General features: G+C 41.5%; 1 protein-coding gene across 1 annotated transcript in view; it reads left to right on the top strand.

Moving 5' to 3' along the window:
• Window positions 1–9,556, top strand: part of LOC311283110 (uncharacterized protein) — a 790,474-nt gene extending 780,918 nt beyond the window's left edge. The window contains exon 30 of the mRNA XM_084397300.1: window positions 8,512–9,556. Coding sequence (XP_084253426.1) covers window positions 8,512–8,591 — 80 coding nt within the window. The 3' untranslated portion in view covers window positions 8,592–9,556. The remainder of the gene's footprint in view (window positions 1–8,511) is intronic.
• Window positions 9,557–14,059: the final 4,503 nt, after the last annotated feature.

Genomic DNA, 14,059 nt, shown 5'->3' with positions numbered 1-14,059 from the left:
TCTTCAATTATTCCACAATCTCAGTACCTCAGTATGGAGATCGTTTGAAAAAGGAAGACTCTGACACAATGATTTTGACTGGGTTTGCAGGAAGCACTCTTTTTAGACGCTTCCTTCCTATTAAATTACCAAACATTTAATTTCATTACAGCCCCAGTCTTTCTCCAGCAACTCCTCATAATGTGGTGAATATTCGTGGTTCAGTGTTGATAGTATCTGACTCCTCAGAATCAAATAAATCAAACACCGGGTCTTTAACACGGTCGGAAGAAGCCACAGTGACGCGGGCTTCCGAACCGTGCGCGAGACCTGTAAACACTGCTCCACGTGCGAACCCAATGCAAACAGACAACGCGCTGCCTCGACAGACGCGAGCTGATGCACTAGGAACGCAAGCCTATTTTATTCTTTTTAAACAGGCTCAGGCGGGAGCGGAAGAGTAAACTCAGAGTCTACACCCTGCAGACCTGTAATCTACGCGCTGCCTCGGCAAACGCGAGATCCAAGCCACTATAGATTCTGTATTGCAATGCAGACATTAATCTACGCGCTGCCTCGGCAAACGCGAGATTAGTCACAGAATCTTTATTGCAGAGTAGCCGTAATCTACGCGCTGCCTCGGCAAACGCGAGATCCGAGCCACTATAGATTCTGTATTGCAATGCAGACATAAACCTACGCGCTGCCTCGGCAAACGCGAGATCCCAGTCACAGAATCCTTTCAGTTTGCACAAAATAGACAGTGCCCTCGAGAACTGTCCGTGCAAGCTCCGCTCACAACCCAACACCACAAAGCAAGTGTGCGCCATCCTTGCTTCTTTAATTTTTCTTAAATCAAGGAGACGCACACTGCCTTCGCCATAGTAGATTTGACAGACAACACCAAATAAGACGTACAGTTTGACATAGAACGCTGCTGAAGAACAGAAGCTGTCATTTCCTTGTTCCTGTGACCCTTATATAGCGTCCGGGTCACCGTCACATGCAATGTCATGACGCACGATGACGCACACCAATCCAGATTGGAATAGTTGTATAGTGACTTCAGATAACGCATGCCGAAGGCATTCCCCGTAGCGTTGTATTCGACGCAGCAGGAGTTCCCCGTAACGAAGGGGAACCCAAAATTCCTGTCTCAAAAAATTAGCATATCATGAAAAGGTTCTCTAAACAAGCTATTAACCTAATCATCTGAATCAACTAATTAACTCTAAACACCTGCAGAAGATTCCTGAGGCTTTTAAAAACTCCCAGCCTGGTTCATTACTCAAAACCACAATCATGGGTAAGACTGCCGACCAGAAGGCCATCATTGACACCCTCAAGCAAGAGGGTAAGACACAGAAAGAAATTTCTGAACGAATAGGCTGTTCCCAGAGTGCTGTATCAAGGCACCTCAGTGGGAAGTCTGTGGGAAGGAAAAAGTGTGGCAAAAAACGCTGCACAACGAGAAGAGGTGACCGGACCCTGAGGAAGATTGTGGAGAAGGACCGATTCCAGACCTTGGGGGACCTGCGGAAGCAGTGGACTGAGTCTGGAGTAGAAACATCCAGAGCCACCGTGCACAGGCGTGTGCAGGAAATGGGCTACAGGTGCCGCATTCCCCAGGTCAAGCCACTTTTGAACCAGAAACAGCGGCAGAAGCGCCTGACCTGGGCTACAGAGAAGCAGCACTGGACTTTTGGACAAATTTTGCGTGTCATTCGGAAATCAAGGTGCCAGAGTCTGAAGGAAGAGTGGGGAGAAGGAAATGCCAAAATGACTGAAGTCCAGTGTCAAGTACCCACAGTCAGTGATGGTCTGGGGTGCCATGTCAGCTGCTGGTGTTGGTCCACTGTGTTTTATCAAGGGCAGGGTCAATGCAGCTAGCTATCAGGAGATTTTGGAGCACTTCATGCTTCCATCTGCTGAAAAGCTTTATGGAGATGAAGATTTCATTTTTCAGCACGACCTGGCACCTGCTCACAGTGCCAAAACCACTGGTAAATGGTTTACTGACCATGGTATTACTGTGCTCAATTGGCCTGCCAACTCTCCTGACCTGAACCCCATAGAGAATCTGTGGGATATTGTGAAGAGAAAGTTGAGAGACGCAAGACCCAACACTCTGGATGAGCTTAAGGCCGCTATCGAAGCATCCTGGGCCTCCATAACACCTCAGCAGTGCCACAGGCTGATTGCCTCCATGCCACGCCGCATTGAATCAGTCATTACTGCAAAAGGATTCCCGACCAAGTATTGAGTGCATAACTGAACATAATTATTTGAAGGTTGACTTTTTTTGTATTAAAAACACTTTTCTTTTATTGGTCGGATGAAATATGCTAATTTATTGAGATAGGAATTTTGGGTTTTCATGAGCTGTATGCCAAAATCATCAGTATTAAAACAATAAAAGACCTGAAATATTTCAGTTGGTGTGCAATGAATCTAAAATATATGAAAGTTTAATTTTATTCATTACATTATGGAAAATAATGAACTTTATCACAATATGCTAATTTATTGAGAAGGACCTGTATATAAGATATATAAGAATGCTCTTGCATTCTTTCTTGTGGCTCAGTGACACACCTGAATGAATGGCTCATTAAGTATGCGGGCCCCATTGTCTCCTCAGGTGTAAACCACTCAATATGCATGATGGTGTTGGATTGTTGACGCCCCTTGCGCATATCGCCTTTACAAACAAAAAGTGTTTTACAAGATTTAAATCAATGTATTGTGTTATGTGAATGATTAGGGAGGATGATTTTCACATCATTTTGAAGAAAAAACTAGGCAACGACATCCATTAGTCAAAAGTCTTATTGACACATATTTAGTATGTGTTTTCTGGCCTTATTTCAGAAACTTTAGTTTTTAGTTTTTTTCGAAAACCATGCATAAACATTATTCTCTCAAAAATACAAACATGTACATTCATGTTGCTCACATATTATGGTAGCCCTGTTTGTGTTAAATAGAGTGCATTTACACCTTTGCCATTAATATGTTTATAAGCAACTGAAAAAAGCACAAATGTCAGGGCATGTCAGAACATCTCAAGGACCCCAAAAACCCCTCAGACCCCAGAGGGTTAATCCTGTTCACCAGACCGACCCAGTAATCAGAGATGAGCTCCTGTCCACTCTCTCCCATACACTCAAAGAGGCGTCTCGTCTCAGAGGGACATCTCTCTTCTTCACTGCACTGGCACTCGGGTCCTAGTTAATACAACAATAATGAATACATTATTTGTGTTGGTAAATTCACTCCAACCCTGTAATGCCATCATTACTGTAGGTCTGTATTAGTTTATCTTTATTATTCATTATAATATAATAATAGTAATAACAATTGAGACTATTTAGAAAAAACTGTCTAATTAACAAACAAACAAACAAAATCACCCAGATAAGCAAGATAACTAAAAATCAAACTACTCAATTGATTAATATTGTACCTTTTAACTTTGTAACCACTTTTGCCCCGGCTGTATCAGCTCCATCAACAAGTTATTGATGCGTTGACCAGTTGCTCCTCTTGGCACTCGAGGGCTCGAGGAGCTTTGGGCTGTGCTTGTCCAGCTGTGACATAAACGTCCAGGGGAACCGCAGTACATCTCCAGAACTCCTCGTTCACCTGTAGGACAGCAAATGTTTGACTGTTATTTAAGGGGGTTTAAAGATTAGCAACATTTGAACTTTATGCAAAGCAAAAAAGTGAATCTGCTATCTCATGTCCAAGTCACAATTTCCCAAAAAGATTCTCAGAAGTGAGTAGTGTGAGGAAAAACTGAATGATAAGTCACTTAACTGGAATGGTTCGAAGAGGGCAGGCCATCTTTCCTTAAATTCTGCCACACCAGGAGACTTGGCAACACTTCCTTCAGTGGCACATTTATCTCCAACCGGCGATAATCACTCAGCTAGCTGTGGCTTCGTGTGTGTCCGTGCGTCTGTGTGTCTGTGAATCCACTGCCAAACTCTGTCGAAGCCAAGACAATGCTTTTGAAGAAGTTACAAACACCTCTGAAACATTGAACTATCACACACAGACAGCATTACTTATTCAACACACACACACGTAGATTTATACAGTATGAGCTCAAGTTAACGATCTGTTTGAGATAGAGCACATTCGAAGTTGGCGGTCGCAAAAGTTTGTTGAAAACAGAGCGATACTTTTGCAGATTGCACAACACAAACACGTTAATTAGGGTAAAATCTAACTTTTAACAATACAAAGAGTTACTTACATGAGGTGCGTGGAGTATAAATTATCCGGCTCTGTGGAAAACCCTGTTGGAATAAACTTCTGGAAGCTGGAACAGACGAGAGTGAAGGATTTGCCCGGGCTTGTTCTTCCGTTGCTGCAGGCGTGGGCGGGTCACGTCTTTTACGTCTGACATGTCTGATATAAACTTTTAAAATGAGCTTTGAAAAATCAATTTATGGTGAAGTCCAATGAAATTAATTTTATTTTAGAAAATATTAAGTTACGAAAATATTCACACTTTTTACTTATTGATAACTAAAAAAAACAAAGAAAGAAAAATAAATTAATTTATTGGAATAAATATAGTTTTTAAAATGAAGTCACATGGACAATAGGCTAGGTGCACGTGGCCGCCATTTTGTATTTCGGATCAGCGAGTGTGCGGTTAGACACTTCCGGTTTCGCATTACGCCCGGTGCAGGGAGCCGGAGAAAGCAGAAATGTATCTTTTATAGTTGTTTATAGAAACAATGATCACATTTAAAATACTACTAAGATCCATATTACTATCACACGAGCCAATGGCAATTAAATGCACGGATGCATAGTCAGATTAATGAATGAAATACAACTGTTCACGAACAGAAGATTGTATTTGACTCATGCTGCATAGGCATACGCAATGACAATTATGCCTACTGTAAATATAGAGTTACAACTCTATTTAGAGTTGTTTGCATAAAATGCACCGTGAACATTCACACGTTTGTCCTGTGATAGGCTACAATCGCTGTCTATGGCTACAATTCGCTCCGTGCACGGCGACCGTTCGAACTTGAGTGTGTGGGCCAGTACTTCCAGTGAAAACTAACGGTGATCTGACAGCGAGAGCGGGAGACAACAGCGACCGAGTTCCATTACCACAGAGATATTTTTTTCACAATGAGTATTCAAGAGAGGTGACTTGCCTTTCAGACGGTGACAGCCGCAGTACTTCATCGTTGTGTGCCGTTTTGTACCATTTCGTCGCGTTACAACAGAGAAGTCAGCTTTCATGCATTCCCCGTTGACGCTGCGGTAAGTGGATACAGAAGATCCGGAGGGATAACTTCAACCCGACCAAATTTTTAAATGCATATAATTTTCAGTGTATTTCACCTGTGCGTTTATATGCTTTATATTACTGCATTTATTTTGTGCAAGTGAGATGAGTAAAGATGTTTCATAAATAATAATAATAATCTGTCTGGTGTTTATAAGCAACACAGTACTACGTGTAAAATATACACAAACTTACCTATATTAAATTGTTTGTGGTAGGCTACCTACAGTAAAAAATGTAAATGTAAAATATGTGATGAATATATTGATCGAGCAATTGATGTAAATAAGTAAAAATGCATGCAGAATTGAGAAAATAGTAATTATGGATGGATAGCTATAAATTGTGGCCTATCACAGGGCAAACGTGAATGTTCAAGGTGCATTTTATGCAAACAACTCTAATCGTAGTTGTAACTCATATTTACAGCAGGCATAACTGTAATTGCATGCGTATATGAGTCAAATACAATCTTCTGTTCGTGAACAGTTGTATTTCATTCATTAATCTGACTATGCATCCGTTCATTTAATTGCCATTTTCTCGTGTGATAGTAATATGGATCTCTTAGTAGTATTTTAAATGTGATAATTGATTCTATAAACAACTATAAAAGATAAATTTCGGCTTTCTCTGGCTCCCTGCACCGGGCGTAATGCGAAACCGGAAGTGTCTAGCCGCACACTCGCTGATCCGAAATCCAAAATGGCGGCCACGTGCACCTAGCCTATAGCACTGAACGACTTGGACAAAAATGTCCGCATTGCAAAAAATTTAATCCCAGGGCCATTTAACTAACTTTAAGTTAACAGGCTTTCATTCTTTTGGCGAGGCTTCAAAACCAAAGGCTTTTTTACCAGATGGTGCCATTTTTTCAGGTTTGGCCTATAAAGCAAATACTCACTTTATTCCTGTTTTCTGCTTCAGCATATTATTAAGCCAGTTGGATAAATTATGCAGCGATGATTGTGTGGGTGTGTTGGTATGGATGTCAGAGTGAGGTTTGTATGTGTGTAATAAAAATAATTGTGTTTGTGTGTGTGCTTGTGTAGCAGATTGGGTATTTCCCTCTGTTACTCCCCCTGGTGGAGAATGGGAATAATCTCCCCATAGACTCAGCTGTGTCAGAAACCGGCTGGTTACTCATTATCATGATTGCACTTATAATAAAAGCGAGACACCCATAGCAGAGTTTGTTTAGCTGTTTCTGGTTATTCTCTTGCTGTCCCGTTTTCTGCCTTTTCCTGATGGAGTTGTGTAGTTTGGTTCGCTTATTTGTTCAATCTCAGGTATGTGGGTGGGTGTAAAGTGATAGGTGATTTAATTTATTTTTTGTTTAATGTTGGTGTGTAACCTAAAGCCTGTTCCGCAGTTGATACAGTGTAGTGAGGGCATGTTGCAGCATGCAGTCATTTTATATACATTGTCCTGATGCAGTGAGTATGATCTCTTTGGGGGATTCTTTTGATTTAAAGTGTTTAAATCTCACTGTTGTGACTGTGCGCAGGTTGAGGGGGGCGTGCCTAACGGCGTGCTTCCAGCTCAGAGCCGTGTAAGTGCATCTGTAATCAGCAGGATACACGGACCCAAACTACGCTGTTGTTTTTGTCTCCCTTATAAATTTGTTTTGTTTATTTTTATGGAATCTGTAACTTAAGTGGGTTCTCTCTGGGACATCTGAAAGGGGGTAATTTGGCCCACCTCCATTTGGGGTGTAGTGTTAAACACACTTGAGTGTGGATTTGTTTCATTGCCTTTGTAGTGTGGGACACTAACGTGTGGGTGTAGTGAGTGATTACTTACAAGGTGGGTCAGAGATTCTTCGATTAACCCCCAGTCTTTGTTTTTTTTATTTATTTTTTTATTTTTTTTATTTTAATTTAATTGTATTTTAAATGCCTTCCTTTTTGTACTAACATGTAGGTCATTAAGAGGTAAATGTTTGGAAGGTATTTATTAGTGAATGTGTTTTCCAATGTGAGAAGATTTTGTAATAAATTGTTGTTTTTTAATGGTCAGAACCGTCTCAGTCCTCTTTGCCAAATAAACGAACCTGTGTTGTCTGAGTATATCCTTGGGCGAAAGTCCCAAGGTGGCGTAGTTGGCTACATTGAAAATCTTATTAGTTTATTTCATGTGAACTTCCTTGCTGTCTAGCTTTGCTCTCGTGTCCCCCACTCTGCCACACTTGTAGTATTTGAGAGAAAAAAAAAATCCAGGACTGCGCCCAAACGTATCGGTTACCTAATGTAACCTCTGTTCTCTCTAGAAGAGGGAACTAGTATTGCATAAGTAGCTTACGCTGCGGGAAAGTCATCTTTTCTCGAGATATGAAGCCAAATAATTATCCTTAATTTGTAATAATCTTGTCAACGCAGTGCAGCAGCATGCAGGCATTCTAGCGTGCCCATTGGCTGCCCTGCGGCAACTGCAGCAGCCTATGACTGAGCCCTTGACGTGACGTCACAGCCCGTGAAAAGGGGTGTGGCTTAGCGTATATAAGCAAGGCTCAGAGGCTGCTTCACCAGTGTTGCCAACTTAGCGCCTTTGTCGCTATTTTTAGTGACTTTTCAGACCCCTTTAGCGACATTTTTTCAATAAAGCGACTAGCGACAAATCTAGCTACTTTTTGGACAAACCTCAGTAACCTCCAAATATTGCCAGCACAGTCCCGCGAGCGCGAGGTTTGCGTTCTCTCTGCCGTCACACACCTCTCTAATGCGTCTTCTGTTCAGTGAATGGCTGAGAGAGGAGCAGCAGAAGCACGAAACAGACGTGAATGAGCAGTGTTGTTTCCACGGACTTATCCACTTATCTTTTGTTTTATATTTAAAGATTTTAATTTTACCATTTTATTACTTGTGCTTATCACTTGTAATACTCACTACCACAGTGCTTTAGTTCACCCAGTTTCCGAACTCTCTCAATTCAGATAATTTTACACACATAAAACATAGTCATTCAACAGCTGTATTGTCTGACAAAGCAATATAGTACATGAGAACAGCTTTATTGGACATTCGGCTATTTTATATTATAGTATAGTATGTAATATTAAAATACAGTATGTGAGCATGATGACGTCATGAATATGCTAATTGACGTATGACGTCATCTAGCGACATTTAGCGACTTTTAGGGGAGGCGTTAGCTACTTTCCTTTGAAAATAGTTGGCAACACTGTGTTTCACTGATTTCTGTCTCTTCAGCGAAGCTCTCCGCATCGCTGGACTCTGAGGAAGCCGCCGCCGTCGAATCAAGCGACCAGCACGCCGAGGATTCAGCCTGAGGAAGCCTTCAGCCATCCCTGCCTGCTTCGCTATCCGGCGATTATATCTTTACTTGCTCTGTGTTTTTTGTGTGTTTGTGTGCTTGCCCCGCGACACACTTCATCTAAAAGAGCTCAAGGCGTTTGTTGCAAAATGCCTCGCAAAAAGTGTAACGTACACCTGTGTTTCACAGCAGAGAAGAACTGCTTCACTCGGAGTGAAATCTCATTACATCAAGTACATGATACGACATGATACAAACCTATGCCTGTATCAAATCAAATATATCAGTCATGATACAAACCTATGCCTGTATCAAATCAAATATATCAGTCATGATACAAACCTATGCCTGTATCAAATCAAATATATTAATGTGTTTCAAGTGTTTTTCTCTTTTTAATTAATGATTTCTTGACATTTTTTAAAAAGATTTGTGATTTTTTTATTGCTCTCTGAGTATTGTGTCATGATGATTTTCTCTATGATTCTGTACCATTGTTGCAGAAAAAAAATGTTTTGGGGCTGTAGGATTACATATTTAAGAATATGTTTTAGATCTGCTGATCCTACTTCCTTACATAACATCACATTAAAAAAACTAAGGTGAACTATACTGTAGTGGGCATTCAAGGTGAGCATGAGGGCATCCATTTACTGATGAGATTTAACAGTTTCCTTTGAAGGGGTTTTGTAGTCTTTGATATTTCTACTAAGAGTTGAACTATGTGTGAATGTTACATAGTCTTAGTTCTCGTGACCATTTGATGTTTATACAATTTGGGGGGTACCATTATCTCAGTTGGGGGTAATTGCCTCTATTGTCTTTAGAAAAAGATTTAGTAGTCTTCCCTAAGTCTGTGTGTAAGGTTTTAAGGACAGCCCACTGAATTGCCTACAAGATACCATGTAAAGTTACAGTAGTTAGAGATTGTTGGACGAACCGCAGCCACGCTCAATAAAGAAGAACTTCTGTTTGAACGCGATCCCAGCGTCTCCTGGTCTGCTTTGAAGAAGGAAAAAGTTCCCAACAGGGCGGGGGAGGGAAAATGATCAATAAAATATTCCCAAATGAGCCAAAAAATGATGTGGAATAATTGTTATCATGTGCCATCAAAATGTTTTGCAGAGGGTTAATATATATTAATGTCTTTAAATCAATAGTTTCCTCATCAGTTGTTAAATAAGTGCAATGTAAATATTAATAATGACTGAATCAATAATATGTATGATTCTGTCAATAGACTCTTCAGAAATGTGTGTATAATAGCTTAGCATTTCTCAACATGAGGAAGTTGTGTGATAATGTGTTTGTGACTGATCTACAGTCTTCAGGATAATGATTTAAATAGAGAAAGTCACTTTGCATTGTCAGCACATGCTTCAGTGCTCTGAGAGTGTTTATAGTGCTGTGAGTTTAACACTTCATGACTGAGAGCAGAACACAATCTTCATCATCACACAAGACTAAACTACAGCAATGAACACAATCAACATCTTCATCTGGACCATTGCACTGTTTATTCAAGGTAAGATGTAAAAACTGACTCTGGTTTTGGTGTTTTTGTAAAAGTATGATGATAATAGTTTTAAACACTAATAGTTTATATTTTCTCTTCTTCAGAATCCAGAGGAGTGACTCTGACTCAACCTGAAGTTAAAACTGTCCAACTGAGTCAAACAGCAACAATAGAGTGTAATATAGATGTAGGAATATACAGCATCCAATTACACTGGTATCAGCAGAAACCTGGAGAAGCTCCTAAACTCCTGATTTATGGAGTGAATCAACTCCAGTCAAACACTCCATCTAGATTCAGTGGCAGTGGATCTGGCAGTGATTTTACTCTGACCATCAGTGGAGTCCAGACTGAAGATACAGGAGATTATTACTGTAAGAGTGAACACTGGATCAACAGTAAGTATGTGTTCACACAGTGATAAAGAGTCATACAAAAACCTCTGTCAGTCAGACGTCACAGTGACTGCACTGATACAGCTGAGAGAAACTGCAGCTGCTGATGGAGGATCACAAACAACACAATATCAAACCTTTCACAGACTTTATTCATTTATTATGATATAAGTAAACGTGTAACACAATCTAATGTGGAGAAATGTGAGTGGTGCTTGTCCCTGCAAAACTTATTATATTAAAACGTACTCGGTTACTAACGTAACCTTGGTTCTCTCTAGTAGAGGGAACGAGTACTGCGTAAGATATCTTACGCTAGGGGAAAATACTTTTTCCGCGAGATATTGAAGACAAAACGCGTTGCGGCAGCATGCAGACATAGGCGAGACAGCTCGCGCGCCTATTGGCTGTTCTGCGGCAACTGCAGCAGCCTATCGAGCGAGGCCTGGCGTGACGCCAGACCCAATGAGGGTGCTTCGCGCCCGCTGCGTCACATCCCGCCGAAACGGGCGTGGTCTAGGCCTATAAATACCGCTCACAGGCAGCTAATATCTGGTTTTTCATCACCGAAGCAACCAGAGCGTGTGCATGCACGGCAAGATACGCAGTACTCGTTCCCTCTTCTAGAGAGAACCGAGGTTACGTTAGTAACCGAGTACGTTCTCTTACGAGAGGTCTCTCGTACTGCGTAAGATATCTTACGCTAGGGGACCCAATGCAAGACGCCGTGCGTGCAGGGATCTGACACCATAGACCCAAGGGCGAAAGCCCGGGGTTCATATAGTGCACAATCACCCAGGAAACTCACAGGGAGTCCGGGAAGAGGGAGGGGCGAAACCGCACTCTTCCACACATAGCAGCGCCGCTTAGATGCTTGTTACATCATACAGACAGGGTGGGGTACGGCCTGAACTGATGGGAAAATTTGAGTCTTACACGCTTTGCCCAAACACATTTTGTGCTATTATTTTACACTGTCGATCATGAGCTGCGCTCAGCAGACACAGCATTCTGAGCTGATAGCATCAGGGCAGACAATACTGGTTATCTAGACCAGTGTTTCCCAAACTTTTTTTCTGGGGACCCACATTTTAAAGTCGATAAATCCTTGTGACCCAATAAACATTAGGCCCATATAGTTCATATATCACGGAGAGAATTTATGCATTAACAAAATATGTATGACCATTTTTAAGGTCAGTTAAGCTTCCACTTAACTATTTAAAAGAGATACAGATATAGGGCTGCACGATTCTTGCTAAAATGTGAATCACGATTTTTCTCCATGGGAATTGAGATCACGATTCTCTAACACGATTCTCATTTTTTTAACCAAAATGTATTGCACTCAAGTACAAAAAACAACAACAACAAAAAACCACAGGACATTCAGTATAATAAAGTGCAGGAGTAAAAAAAAAGGTCTCTTTTCTTTATTTTAGACCCCTTAAAGTGAATAATTTTAAAGCTTTATGTTGTTGAACATAAGAGAACATTACAATAATAAAGAACCTGTGCTTTTTTCTCCAATTGGCACAGAACCTTAAAGGTTCTAGGCCAAGAACACTAACCTAGTGGTATTTTGAGGTGTGGCTCCCTTGTCTTTCATGGCTAACTCATACTGTATTTTGTGGTGACGTTTGAGGTGATTGTAGAGATTAGTGGTGTTACCTTGCGGGGGGGTTGATGTACATAGTACTTACATCTAATGTGTTTACGGGAATACTCGACTTGGCAGTTTTATACATTTGTGTTTATTTGGCCATTTAGGCGCGCAACCGAAGACAAAGGCTACTATGCTTGTCCGCGTTGCGCTCGGAGCGCGCGCACAGCATCCTGTCAGTCAGTTCTCTTTCGCGACTTATCGCGCTTTTAATATTTCTTTTCAATATAAAGCACATTCTGCTCTTTTCTTTATCTTTCATTCATGATTTGTTATTAATAACTTTAAACAGAATCATCAACTGAAATCTGCGCGGATTATCAAAAATTCGACACATTTATAGGACATAAAGGGTCTCTGCGGCAAAAGTGAAAGTAAAAGCACAGCAAAGCACCCGTTTCAATAAAAGGATATATTAAAGTTTAAATAGCCTACTTTTTAAGCCTACATTTTCACTGCTGTTCTAAAATGATTTTCGCCATTACCTTAAACAAGCTGCTTGAATCCCAGTGCAGGAGCTGTAGCTACAATTTACCACAGAAACGTAAGCGGTTAGTGGATTGCTGTGGTGACTCGTGACACTCGCGAACAGCACTGAACACGCACTTTTGCGGTACAACTTGAATATTATTATTATTATCATAAAATAAAATAATACACGGAAAAAGAAATACACGGAAGTGAATCGCCATCATTAAGAAATGAGATCGCATTTACGTTTGAATCGAGATCGTGATTTTTTTTCGATTAATCGTGCAGCCCTATACAGATATTTGACAAAGCACTTTTTTTTTCTTTTTTTTACCTGTTGTTGACAATAAGTAAAATGCAGAGGTGAAATGAGAACGGAATAGTTGACAGGGCATCTCATTGTTTTCATATTCTCATCATTACAGTGTACACAATTTACTTAATGAGACAAAGTCCCAAGGCGTCATATACTGACGCTTTTGACATTTCGTCCACATGCAACGCACATGGCACCCTTTAGCGTCAATATGAGACGCAGATAGATATGGGCCAGAAGGCGCCTCCTAGCGGTCTAACCCTACCCCTACCCCAGACCTAAACCTACCCATAACCTGTGCGTCTCATATTGACGCTAAAGGGTGCCAGGTGCGTTGCATGTGGACGAAATGTCAAAAGCGTCAGTAGGCTATATGACGCCCTAGGATGAGAACGCGTTTATAGCACACTGAAAAATAGTGCTCGACTTGGCGACCCATACAAAATCTCCCGCGACCCACTTGTGGGTCGGGACCACGCCTTTGGGAATGACTGATCTAGACCGACAGCAGCCTGGCCTGCAGGGCGGGAACCTCTAGGTTGTAGAACCTTATAAATGTAGACGGGGTGGCTCAGCCCGTCGCCGTACAAATATCTTGCAAGGCAATCCCCCTCGACCAGGCCCACGAATGTGTTATTATGTGCAGGAGCTTCTCCTGTTCTGACCACTGGCCGAAGAATGGTCTGCCCTCGAGCAGTGCTCCCCATACCGAGGTGGATGCGTCCGTAGACACCACCTTCACCCTCGAGGAAGTCCCCAGGCTTAAGGGGGTCGCACACCGGACGCGCAGCTCAGCGCCGCGCCGCGCAGCGCCACGTCTTTTAAATTCGAACACATTATTCTCTATGAGAGTACACACACCGGCGGCGCCTTTCGGCGTCTGTCCGCGGCACCCAGCAACGGCTCAGGACCGTGTTCAAAATCCTGCCGCGCCACAGAGCGCCATTTACATAGTTTTATATTAAATTTACATTTATGTGTCTCAAATCGTAGTTAATGTATATACGGACTTCACCCCGTGCTGCAATATACATTTCGTTTTATATTTATTTGCAGAAATCAGAAAATTGCTGATGCTAACGGATTTTCAGGTGAGAGTTGTCCTAGACGTGGCGCGGCGCTG

The sequence above is a fragment of the Rutilus rutilus genome (assembly GCF_951802725.1).
Source record: "Rutilus rutilus genome assembly, chromosome: 23".
NCBI lineage: Eukaryota > Metazoa > Chordata > Actinopteri > Cypriniformes > Leuciscidae > Rutilus > Rutilus rutilus.
The sequence above is the reverse complement of the archived record's forward strand: the minus strand, read 5'-3'. Positions and strand labels throughout refer to the sequence as shown.